This window comes from Rhinolophus sinicus, chromosome 5 (genome assembly GCF_057876585.1).
Source record: "Rhinolophus sinicus isolate RSI-liver-muscle chromosome 5, RSI-T2T, whole genome shotgun sequence".
Lineage (NCBI taxonomy): Eukaryota > Metazoa > Chordata > Mammalia > Chiroptera > Rhinolophidae > Rhinolophus > Rhinolophus sinicus.
Genome location: NC_142505.1, coordinates 94,837,116 through 94,850,077, shown reverse-complemented (window position 1 = coordinate 94,850,077; position 12,962 = coordinate 94,837,116). Strand labels below are relative to the sequence as shown.

The 12,962-nt window shown below is 44.7% G+C and overlaps 1 protein-coding gene across 6 annotated transcripts in view; it reads right to left on the bottom strand.

Annotated features, from left to right (window-relative positions):
- Positions 1-12,962, bottom strand: part of CYFIP2 (cytoplasmic FMR1 interacting protein 2) — a 110,526-nt gene that overhangs the window by 52,171 nt on the left and 45,393 nt on the right. For 4 of the 6 annotated variants that reach the window (XM_088798760.1, XM_019740295.3, XM_088798757.1 and 1 more), the window contains exons 16-22: positions 10,961-11,035; positions 9,875-10,028; positions 8,798-8,954; positions 8,204-8,300; positions 6,073-6,149; positions 3,778-3,886; positions 1,816-1,935 (exon numbers count right to left, since the gene is read on the bottom strand). In XM_088798760.1, coding sequence (XP_088654886.1) covers positions 1,816-1,935; positions 3,778-3,886; positions 6,073-6,149; positions 8,204-8,300; positions 8,798-8,954; positions 9,875-10,028; positions 10,961-11,035 — 789 coding nt within the window. The remainder of the gene's footprint in view (positions 1-1,815; positions 1,936-3,777; positions 3,887-6,072; positions 6,150-8,203; positions 8,301-8,797; positions 8,955-9,874; positions 10,029-10,960; positions 11,036-12,962) is intronic. The other 2 variants (XM_019740331.3, XM_088798759.1) reach the window with 1 other exon arrangement.

Here is a 12,962-nt window from a genome sequence, read left to right as displayed (position 1 = left end):
AACACTCTGTGGTGAATTCTAATATTTCCTTCATTGTGTAGATGGGAAAATAGGCTTATAGAAGATAATTTGCTAGTAAGTGGCAGGGCCAGGACTGGGCCTTTCAGGTATTTCTGACTCTAAAGACCTAGTTCTTCATGACTTTTTTTTTTTTTTTAATACTTTGTCTACTTAAAACTTTTTTATTTTGAAATAATTTTAGACTTACAAAAAAGTGAAAACAGCAGAGTTCCTGCACATCGTTGACGCACTTTAACCAATGTAAGCATCTTACATAACCACAGAACAATTATCAAAAGTAGGAAATTAACAGTGGTACAATATTATTAACTAAATGGCAGACCTTATTAGAATTTCACCAGTTTTTCCACAAAAGTCCTTTTTTCTGTCCTCACTTTCAATCCAGGATCCCCCATTGCATTTAGTTGTCATGTCTGCTAGTCTTTTCCAATCTCTAACAGTTCTTAGTCTTTCTTTGTCTTTCATGATCTGGATGCTTTCTGAAAAGTATTGTTCACTTTTTTGTTGTTGTTGTTGTTTTTAATGTCATTTGATTTGGGTTTATATGCTATTTTCTCATAATTAGATTGAGATTATGTATTTCGGCAAGAATGCCACAGAAGAATACATATCAGGAGATACAAGACCGGGTATAATGTAATATAATATAATATAATATAATATAATATAATATAATATAATATAACATAATATAACATAATACCGGGTCTTATGTTAATTTTTGCTCCAATAGACGTAGTAGAGCTGATTGTCCGGCTAGGTCTTATTTTCAGGGAAACACGGTATTCTTCCCTTTGGAGTTAATAAATATCTTGAAGAAGATTGTTTGAGACTATGCAACTATCTTGCTTCTCCTCAAAGTATTTTTTTAGTAATTTTTCATTGCGGGAAAATATACATAACATAAAATTTACCATTTTAAAATGCACAGTTCTGTGGCATTAAATACTTTCATTTAGTTGTGCAACTATCACTACATTCTATCTCCAGAATTTAATCTTCCTCAGGAGAAACTCTGTATCCATTAAATACTAACTCTCAATTCCTCCGCAATCACCACTCCACTTTCTGTCTCTACGAATTCAGCTACTCGAAGAATCTCCTAATAAGAGGGATCATAATATATTCTTCTCAAAGTTCTGCCCACTAATTAATTGTAGCACCCACTGCTGGATCTTGCCAGCAACAATTATTACTGTGGTGATCTAACGGCAATTTTCTATTTCCCTTATTCCTTCTACTCATCTGCTTTTGAAAGTATTAAAGTCTTCCTTTGATTTACTTAAAGACTGATCAATCAAGTTGATTCTAATTCTTAGAGAGAGAGAATTATCAGAGAAAAGTTCAAGTTGCTGTTTAATAGGAGAAGGGAGCACACCTGTTCTGTGATTGTGCATTAGGGTCAACTCTACAATTGGCAGGTCCCGGTGCAAACTGAAAATGCAGGGCACCTTGCTAAAGAATTATTAAGAATGTCAAGATGGCGACTGCCGAGCATTAAACCAAGCACGCAGCCCTTCTGGGCCTGTACAACTGCACACTCATGCTTCCCTAGCTTCACAGAACCATTCACCTCTAGCTCGGATCTGTAGACTCCTAAAGGACAGGCAGCTGTGCCCCAAGGTTGGCCATCTCTAGAGATTTCAAGATCCTTATTGTCCTGTTCCATTCCAATAGGAAAGAGACTCACTGCTTCTCTTTAACTGGCACAGTACTAGTCTCACAACAACCCCCAGCGAGGCTCCTATCAGAGGAATCCCAGATTGGAACTCCCACAGGCCCCCAGTCTCTTACCACAATGGAGGTCAGGTCCTCACTCTCAAAGCGGCTGATAGCCTGGTCCAAGGATTTATACATGGCAGCAGAGATGCGCTGGGTAATGAGTCTGTTCAAGTCAATTGACCTACCCAAGAGCTGCATGGAACAGAGAGAGAGAGAGAGGAGAGTTACTTAAGGTTTGCAGAGACACATGACAACTAAATGTAATGCACTTATAAGAAATTGGATTAAAAGTAGAAAAGGCCATTACTGGGACAAATGGGGACTCTCTGTAGAAAACAATATTGTTAAATTTCCTAAGTAGGACAATTCTATTTTGATTATGAGAGAATGTCCCTGTTCTTGGGAGATACATGCGGAAGTATTCGGGGGGGAAGTGTCATGATGCCTGCAACTTACTCTCAAAAGGCTAAGAAAAAAAGTATGTATTTTAAAAATATACATTTTAATATATTATTTATATGTTTATATATTATTTATGTATACTAAAATACATTTATATTATATTTATTGTATTTGTAAGAGAAAAAAGATATGCATAAAAAAGGGAAAGTACAGCAAATGTGGTAAAATTCATAATCATGAATTTGTAGAGTACACATGTGTTCACTGTATTATTCTTTCTACTTTCCTGTGGTTTTGGAATGTAAAACTTTGAGGGGAAAAAACGATTCATTCAGACTATAGGAAGAGGCTCAGGACAGGCTCTGGCATCCCGGGCAATGCTGACATCCTAAATTTAGTCCTGAAGTTCTTCCTGCCTCTGTCCTGTGCCCCAAGTCAAGTCCCATGGAAACCGCAGCCCCCCCCCCCCAGCAAGGTCCTACTGTGTGCCTTTATGGGGATGCATTTAAAGGCAGGAGGATGAAGCACTGGTTACAGGATGGAAAACACAGCTTACAATAATTTCCACTGGGGTACACATGTGCATTATCATGGACGCTACATAGGCAGCAACAAGCAACAAACATTTATTGAGCACCTACTGTGTGCACTGCACTTTGCTAGATGCCCAACGATTATTCTTAACTGTTTCATTTTTTTCTACTTGCCTTTTTGGGTAAATTTTCTACCACTGACTAAGGCCCCTTATAGCTATCTCGTGCACATATAAAGTCCTCAGCATTTAATATCCTGTGGCTAATTCCGGCTGCATTGGTAACTGATAGACAGAATTTTCTGAGAGGCCGAAAGAAAAGCACTGAGCTCCTGCTGTTGGTCGAGATGAAAATGTTCTTACGAGTCTCCATTTCCCTTGGATTTCTCATAGCAATGGGAACGTCCAGGGTTTCCGAGGTAACCCCTTTCCTCTCCTCAGTGGAGGCTCTGCCCTTCTTCACCCGCATTGTCTCCACCAACACCATGGACCACATCATAAGCACGCAGAGGTCACCGCATAGAAGCCATTTCACCACCGCATGGCTGACAACAGAGCTTAGGAGTCGGGTGCAAAGGCTGCTGGAGCGTCTCTCACTCTGTCTGCCTAGCTCACGTTAACATTTTTAAGCAGGGATGTTTCTGAGCTCCTGGCAGCATTTCCTCTACATCTGGGGTAAAAGGTTAACAGAAACCACCTCCACAGAAACAAATCATAATTCCTATGCTGGGGGTAGGCTGACATGCTCCATTTGAAAGGCCCACAGCTCTCCTTCACTTAGGTCAGCATTCGAGCCCTGCTCAGGGACACATTGACCCATTTCTGAGTGGCAGTCCCCTCTGGAGGAAGCGGGCTGCAGTTTATGATGGGAAGACAAAGGCGCTGGTGGCCACTGCTTGCCAGACGTGAGCTGCAGGTGGGGTGAGAAGCCTGATGCCTTTTTATTGTTGTAAGATTCTGAGGCTTTTACACCCACACTCAGAAGTCCACATGGGGCAATAGGCAGGGCAGACAGTATGCAGTCCTGGTTTCTGATTTCTCTGCTAACTTCAGAGTTAGTCTCGCCCGCCCGTTCCACTGTGGCATTCTTTCACCATTACCTGGACATGTCTCTGTTTCAGCAGCGTTTCATAGCGGTTGGACGGCGGGTACGGAATGATGACTCCATAGTTCTTACATTCGGCTCTAAAACGTTTATCCAACAAGACACTGGAAGGGATAAAGGTTAAATAAGACCAGCAAACACGACAGTGAATGGTTTGCAATTGCCCAGCCACACCCATGGTCGAAAAGAGACCACAGGATCTACCCATGAAACACTGTCTTATGTATTTTGAATATATATATATACAATTTTTCTTTTATGTTTGAGAGCAAAGTTCTTCAAATTTCTTTTCAACAAGAGCTCACCATGTGAAACAAAATTTCTAAGTTAAAGACAGGCAATAGAGAAGTTGATCTGCTCTCCTCTTTTATTCATTTACAAAAAAACCGCAAAAGTTTCCAATAGGAAACATTTTAACTAGTAGGGATACAAAGTTCCTGTCCTCATGGAGCCTCTATTCTAGTGAAGGGAGACTAATACTAAAGAAATAAGCAGAGAAATAAAATAACATCAAATAGTAAATATCTGCAGAGTATTTATTATCAGGTGTACCCACACACACAACACACATGCACACAAAATGCGTCATCATTTTTAATCTCAAAACCACCCTATGAATTAGGTGTACCATCATTATCTTTCACACTGAGGCACAGATTGCAGAGTAAAAGTGCTCCAAAAATAATCAAAGAGGACCATTTGGTGTTAGTGCTCTAGAGAGGTTTTGGACAGAGACCTAAATGCTAAAAATGGAAAGACCTGGGGGAAGAACTCTCTCAGGCACAATTAGCTTGGCATGTTTACCCAATATGGATACAGGGCAGGGCATGCTGGAGATCATGATGCAAAAATGAGTTTATAAAGTGAGCCTGGGGCCAGATTATGTAGGGCTACATAAGCCACAGTAAAGAGCTGAGATGATTTCTAGACGTAATTGGAAGTCATTAAAAGTTTTTCAGCAGGAAAGTGACGTGATCTAAAAATCTACATTCTCCAGTAATAGATAGCAGCCACCAGCCACACAAGTCGACGGAGCACCAACTGAAACATGGTGGGTCCAAGCTGAGATGTACTGTGAGTATGAAATACATTCTCGATTTGGGAGACTTAGAAAAAAATGAAGACCATCTCTTTAATAATTTTCAATTCTTACATGTTGACGTTATAGTATTTTTAGATATACTGGATTACCTTAAAATATCCTATGAAAATTAATTTTACCTGCTTATTTTTCCTTTTTAAAATATGACTACAATTTTAAGAAGTACATTTACGGCTTACATTTATAATTGCATTATATTTCTAATGGACACCACAGATATAGATCGTTCTTTCCCTCCTGTGCTTTCTCTAATTCTTCCAGCTTCTCTCTAGCTTTGTCAGGAAGCCTACCGCCTCTTACCATCTACGAATGAGACATTTATATGTACTAATCACGTTCATCCTCTCAGCAGTCCTAAGAGGTAGGCCTGTTATTATTAGTATCATTATTGAACTTTTCAACTAATACATACAATATATTAGTTTCAGGTGTCCATCATAGTTATTTGATATTTATGTCCCTAATGAAATGATCATCATGGTAAGTCTAGTAATTACCTATCATTGTACCAAGTTATTATGATATTATTGACTATATTCCCTATGCTGTGCACTATATCTCTGGCTGACTTATTTTATAACTGGAAGTTTATACCTCTTATTAAAACTTAAACCCTTTCCAACCCCCACCCCCTCCCCGCTAGCAACTATCAGGTTTTTTCCTCTGTGTCTATGAATCTGTTTCTGTTCTGTTTCTTCGTGTTTTGTTTCTCAGATCCACATATAAATGACATCATAGGGTATTTGGCACGCTATTATTATTATACTTTTGCCACAGGGACTTGGCAAAAGTCGTGCCTTTTGCCTATAATTTCCTGTCCCATCTTTCACCTAGTTTTACTTAACTCCTATCAACTTCAGAGACGAACTCAAATGTTACTTTCTCAGGATAGCCTTTCCAGTTCCCCACTCCAAAGACTAGTTCAGGTTTAACTGTCATATATTCCCATATTCCCATGCACTTTTCCTTTATAGGTAGTACGTAACCTCCCTTGTCATGGTGCATTCATCAGTTTTTATTAATGTCTGTCTTCCCCCCTGGACTCTAAGCCCCAGGAGGTCCAGCATCGTACCTGTCTATTTTCCTTTCTCCTACATTCTAACATTAAGTCCAGGCTCATGGAATCACCAAACTTCCTTAGGTGCTAAAGAAGGAAGGCTTTGTAACAGAAAACTTGTGCTCTCATACCTGCCGGCCATGGCTTTGTAGTAAGCAAAGATCTGGTCTGCCAGCTTGTAGACAAACTGATCAAAACACAGGTTCACCTGGTGAAGAGGAAGCAGGAAATGTCACCAATGGTCTGTCCAGCTTTATCACAGAAACTTAGGCAACTCAAAAAGGGCAGTCGGGTAGGACTGCCCAAAGTGTGTTGTGGGGAAGACGCTTCAAAGAAGAAAAAAAAGAAGATTCTACGGCCAAGAACGTTTGGGAAGTCTGGTCCCTTGCTCTCAAGGTTCTCAGTGAGGCACAGAGAAGGCAAAAACCACTGGTCCACTGGTCCCCTTCTCGCTGTTACAAGGGACCTGCCCAGGGGGAACGCAACAGATAGGTCTCCAGGTCCTGAAATTACCCATATCAGCTTCCCCCAACCACCTCTCATGCTAAACTTTCTTGTCTTTTCCTTTCATGTTCCTTTGCCTTGCTTTGCAAATAAAGAAGTGACAGTCATTAGAAATTTTAAAACTTTTAAAAATATTTTGCTTAAAAATCTCTGGCTTTTAAAGAACTGTCTTGCCATTTCAGTGTTTCATCACACTGGTGACAGACTGTGACACTTGGGTGAAAAGAAAGTTCACATCAGACACAGACAATCAAACCCCAATCCTCCAACATGGCAAGAGCAGGAAATGACCAAGGGTGGGGCTGTGAAGAGATGGAGCTGCGGTAGAAGCAGGTTTGCTGTTTAACTTCAAAGGAAACACATTGTATTTAGGTGGTTGATCTTGGATGCCTTTCTCACCAAATTCTCAGCTCCACCAAGAATTACTCTTTATGCGAAGAGCTTTCATGTCTTTTATTTTACACCCCAGATATTATTCTGAGCACAAAAACACAGTGGCATATAAGTGCTATCCTCGTATGCAGGTAACCTCTGCCCTGGACTTTGAACTTCAAGGACACTGGGCCTCCTCCAGGCAAAGAGGCTGCAGGGTTCAGGTGGGGGTGCCCACTCATACCCCATGCTCGTCTTCTAGAACCAGCTTTGAGTATCTTTGCCCAAAGAACACAGCCCTTTCCAGGCCCTCCGTGCTCTTTCCCGGGGTTCATCTCTGAGGGTGAACTACCCTGTAGGTAGTTTCAGGTGGACGCTTTAAGTATCAGAGTGTGATTTACCCTAACCTTTCCCCCTGCCATGGCAACTAGTGAATGCTCCGCATGGGTCCCAGGAACTCCATGGAACAGAGCCCCCAGCCAACCCATAATGGAGAAATAAACCTTCGGTTTTAAGCTACTAAGAATTTAGGGTTGTTTGTTATTGCAGCATAACCTAGCATATCCTGACCATTACAGAAATAAAGCCACTGAGTGACTGTTTATTAAGCAGCTTAATAGTAGAGAGGATGGCTATTTCAGTCCTACCAGGACTAGACAGAAACTCTGTAAGCTGTGTGACATTGGGGTAATGACACTTGACCACTCAGATTTTAAAGTAAAATAGATAGTAGCCATCCTTAAAATTGTTGTAAAGAGTGTTTAAAATGTTTATATAGGACTTAGCACTGTGCCTGGCAAATGGTGAATATATAATAATTGATGGGTGGTATTACTGTTGTTACTAGTAGCCTAGTCATCGAACCATAAAAGACCCATTAGAAAATTAAGAAAGACCATCCCCCTGCTCTTGGTCCTTTTTGATGATCGTGAGGTTTATAAAGGTCACTCTCCAGAACACGTCTTGGATCCCCCATGCGATGGTCTCCCCACATTCATATGTTGAGATCCGAACCCCCAAACGTTGATGGTATTAGGAAGTGGGGTCTTTGGCGGTGATGAGGTCATGGAGGTGGACCTCATGAATGGGGTTAGTGACCCCAGAGAGACCCTTAGAAGAGACCCCTGAGAGCTCCCTCGCCCCTTCCACCATGTGAGGACCCCCTGAGAAGTGTGTGACCCAGAAGAGGGCTCTCACTGACCACGCTGCACTTCCAGCCTCTAGAACAGTGAGAAATAAATATCTGGTGTTTATAAGTCTCTGGTATTTTGCTTTTGCAGCTTGAATGGACTAAGACACCCCACTTTGTGCCGACAGCTAATGCTGTGCGAAGCCCAGCCTCTCGGAACACGATTACGGGAACAAAAGGAGAAGCACGTCACTTGCCTCGGCTTCGATCTCATCGTACAGGAACTGCTTTTTAAACTTGGTCAGAGCATAGTAGGCGCTGTCATTGTACAGATCCAACGGGTAGAGGACGTACCTGAGGAGGGAAAGACAACGGCCAGCAGCTTACTAATCATCTCTCTGAGCGCAGGCCGATTTATACCTGCTTGGGACATAGGGTGTGGTGGGTGATAAGACAAGCAAGTTCATACACAGGAAAGGAGAACCTTTCAGCCTCCCAGCCTCCACCTGGGAATGACTTATTTTACAGTCTGCCCATGGAAATCAAAAGTCTGTGATGCTAATAAACCCAAAGCTGAAAAAAGTCATCTGGGACTAAAAGAAATCGGTGGTAGTTAAAGATATTAGATCCTTGATCCCCAGAGATGGTCATTGTCCCGGCATGGCTGTTAGGAGACGGACAAAGCATAGGAAGGGGAGATGGGCTGGTGAGCTTCTAAACCAATCTGCAAGGCGGAGTCAAATCGGTGTGACCTGATCCTTGGCCAGGCACAATGCGTCATCTGGAAAGTTCTAGAAGAACGGAGCTCCCTGGCAAACTACCCTCCACCTGCACCCAATCCTGTCTCTTACTCCATCATGGAAGGTTCTTTGGTTTCCAGGATGTGGTCCGTTAGAATCCAGGGCATGGACATCTCAATAGGGAACTGGATTCTCCGGCCCATGGTTAACTCCAGGAAGAATTCTCGGAACCAGAGCTGGGAGAGGTCGCAGCACTGCTGCAGGGCTTCTGAAAAGCATGAGGGAAAGAGCCTTGGGTTACACAGAGGGAGCACGGAAAGATCTTAGATCTTACAGTTGTTACTCATTTTTATTGTCATGCTTAGGACTGTGCTAGGTCCACAACAGGTCCTCACAAGTAGGACTCGATCGTTCAGTAGAGCCTACTCTCTTGGACTTACAGGCCAGGCTAACATCTAGTTAGAAGACAGTGTTCATTAAGCTTCAGAGACAGTGAACCCCCCCACAAAGCCATCCCAAAAACAAGCAATCTAAGCGTCAAAGTGTGCTTGCTATACAAATAGTGTCAAGGCAGGTCTCCAGGTGCCTGCTTTTAACTGGACGGCAGCTCTGTGGCTGCTTATACGTGGTCATTCTGGGCCCCTGACTGCTCAGAGACCTCGAGGGCCCTTCCTAGGCTGCTCTCTACGGAGAACTTTGGAGCATTGGTTAAGATGGCTCTTCAACCACTCTCATGACCCTGGGGCGCTGCTCTGCCTCCTCTCTGCCCTGCTGTACCTGGGCCTGCATCATACCAGGAGAGGAGTGGGGGACACAGGGTCGGGGTGCAGCCCAGGAGCCTCCTTTGCTAGGAGCAACGAGCACTGATCCGCTGCTGCTGAGAATCCAAAGGCAGAGCTAGGACCCAGCTATGTCTGCGTGTGTACTACTGTTTTTGACCCCCTCTACTAAGGACTCCATGACAAATTAGCCACAGATGTCCACCAGACAGATATTTCCAGCTACGTCAGAAGAGCTGGATTGAGCCTGGCCTTTCCTAGCTCCCAGAGTCCACCAGAAAGTGTGCGTTTTTTTTCCCTTGGTGACAAAATGTGGCCCTTTGGACCAACAATCATGTCTCTTTGCAGCTTCTGGCCTGACAGCCTTACTGGCTCGGGCCCCATTCTCTGCCCAGGCCCTGCGGCTCACCGCTGATGTTGAGCAGGTGTGTGAAGAAGAAGGACTGCTTGTGGAAGTCCTCGATGGCGAGGACGATGGGGCCATCGAGGCTGCTCCGCAGGGTCTTCTTGGAGCCGCTCTTGTCTGCGATGAGCGATTCGAGCATGGTCCGTACCATGTACAGCTTGAAAAAGAAAATAAAGTGGGACAGTCAGGGGCTGGCACTCCATCCCGGGGGAAAGGATGCTTCGTGCTGCAATTATATTTTTCTTTTTTTCTGCAGATGCCTGCCCTTAAAAAGTTTTGTCTTAAGGAAGCACCAGTTTCGGGTTGGAGAAATGAATTTGGAACGTGTCAACTTTCAAGAGGGAGTCTAGCCAGCCCGGGAAAGCAGTACTGCCCGGGGCCTGTGGCATCCCTGGGTAGGTGGACCTGGTAATACCAGGTGGTTCAAAGCCCAGGTTCCTGCCTGCTCTGCTCAGCCAAGGGTGTGGGCATCAGAGGAGAACCTCATTCCACGTCACCCTGGAGTCACTCTCTGCTTTCCTGGACGATCATGATGGCACCATGGGTGGAGCACAGGACTGAGAGTCAAAAGACTGGGTTTTCAAGGCCAGGCACTGCCGTTGACTTGCTGTGTGACCTTGGGCAACAAAGTCCCACTCTGGGCCTCAGTTTTCTTATCTGCTAACACGAGGGGGTTCCACCAGATGCTTTCTCAAACCAGTCCCTTTCAGCTCTAACATTCTGAGAAACTCTGAAATAGGATATGATCCGGAAAAGTCCCCCACCATCTCAAGTGTATGATTCTCAGCATTTCGAATCCATTGCTGAGGCATTTCACCCTCTGTTGGCACCAGCTGCATTGTACAGCCTGCCCAAATGCTGGGGGGAATGTGGGTGTAGATTGGTACTTACACAGGAGGCCTACTAGACAATTAACTCCCACTTACAGAGGGCCTTAAGTGCAAAGGGTACAAGTGCTAATCTAGATCTTTCCACATCATTTGTCTTTGAATCTTAGGGCTGGAAGGGGCCTTGAGGAGCCAGGCTAGTCCATTCCTGCTGCCTCCTGGAGAAGTGCACCCAAACCAGCCCAGCCAGGCGGTGTGATACCAGGGGTCGGCAGCCTCTTCGGCCCTGTGTGCCACCAGTGGGGTGAAACAAAGCCCGCGGGGACCACTGGCAGGCCTAAGACATAGATAGGAGAGAGGAGGAGGGAACGGGAGGGCAGGAGAGACAGGGAAGAGGGAGAGAGAGAAAAGAGAGAGAGAGAGAAAAGCAAGAGGTATTGTATACGGTGGGAAAGCCGCCACGACTGCTAGGGGCCACTTGCCGACCACCTCTGAGATGAGCCAACCTCCCTCTGCCACCATGTCCGTCCTCGCTGCTCCTGGGCCTTCTCTAGGACCTCACCCATCATGTGCCTGGCACTGGGCGGGGCAGCATGGCCACAGAAGGAGTGGCATGCTGTCCCTACCATAGCACTTCCCTTCCTGATAAAGGAACTACCGTGGTTGCCGGTTTATCAGACAGTCCGCCCTCTGCAACCCTGTCAGGGGGCATGTCTATCAGCCCTAAGAATCGAGAAGCACTGTTCAAATGATGGCCTTTGGAGTCCTCAAAGAAAGACTTCTTCGAGACCTATCCATGTGGGTGATGACTGATTCCATCAAATTCTAACTATGTGAAAATCCAATTCATTCACAAGAGGGGGAACTCTTTTCCCACCTACTTTTATTGAACAGAGCATTTGATTCACAGAACAGTCAACACCCGAGCTATGCTAGACACCCATGTCTACTGTGCTCTGAAGACCTTAATAGAGCCCTGGGGTGGGAGTCAGGAGACCTGGTTCTTGTTCCACCTCAACCTGTGACTCACCTTGTGGCTTGGACAAGTCACTTCCCCTCTCTGGACCTCAGTTTCCCCATCTGTAAAATAGGGGGAGGGGACTGGGACTAGTTTGTCTCTAAGGGCTTTCCCAGCTCTGTCTAGGAGCCTCTTAAATGCATCTGTGCCACCTAACGTGACTCACTGGTGGTGATGGGGCCTCACTGTTGGTGACATTTCTCTCTCAGTTGTCTGTATAAATACTTCTTCCTCTCCTCTCCCCACCCTTCTCTCTCTCTCTCTCTGCATGCTGGTCATCCTTTCTTATCCTCCTGCTTTCCAGTTTCCCTTTTGCCTTGTCTGGCTCTCCCTCACTCATGTCTCAGGATTCACAGAAATACCCGAAAGCCCTGCTCAGCCCCTCTGGGGCTGGAAAGGTCTCTGGCCCTTAACATTACACAGAACTGTTTGTAGAGGCTTCCTGGGGATGTTCCACAACCAGCAGGCAAGATTAGTGCAAACTGGCCTGCGGGCTGTAAAGCCTAGGGAAGTGACGATGACAGTGCTGAGAACACTTCTCACCCCTGTCCCCTCCCTGCACCCCTGCCCAGACACAGACACACACACACACAGTGGGAAGGGTCAGGGGTAGGCCTCAGATGGTTCATCTCAGATGACTCATGGACTCAGGATTTCAGAGCGGAGAGAGGCTTAAAGGTCATGTGAAGTAGGAGTTCCCAGCCTGGGGCGTCCGAGGCCTGGCAGACCTTTAAAAGCTGCAGTGGATCCATATGTTTTTTCCCACTACCTCAAAAGCCCACCAGGGACTATCCATAAGTAGATGGCAAAGATTCAACTAAAATGCCTACATTCTTTACTTTTACTTTTCCCCTGTAATTTTACAATTGCTTTGGATTAGCCACAGGCAACTCTGTTGTTCAGAAGCTCTGGTTGACAACTCTGAATATCTCTGATTACTAGACTTTCTCTAAGGGGTCAAGGGCTTTCAATATGTGTGCTTTTCAGGGGATGTGTGGAATAATAAAAGGGGTATTTGGTCAGTAACATAATCTCATCCAAAGTTATCATTGAATGGAGAAGATAATCAGTGCTCAGAGAGGTTAAGGTACTTTCCCAAGATCACACAGCAAGTTAGATATAGAACTTGTGAATTCCCAAGCTAGGATGTCACTGCAGGGGAAGGGGCCAAGGTTCATTAAAGAGGGACAGGATAGATGCATATAGATTCCACTTTAAAGTCCTCCTTCCAGTCCTGGTATTACCC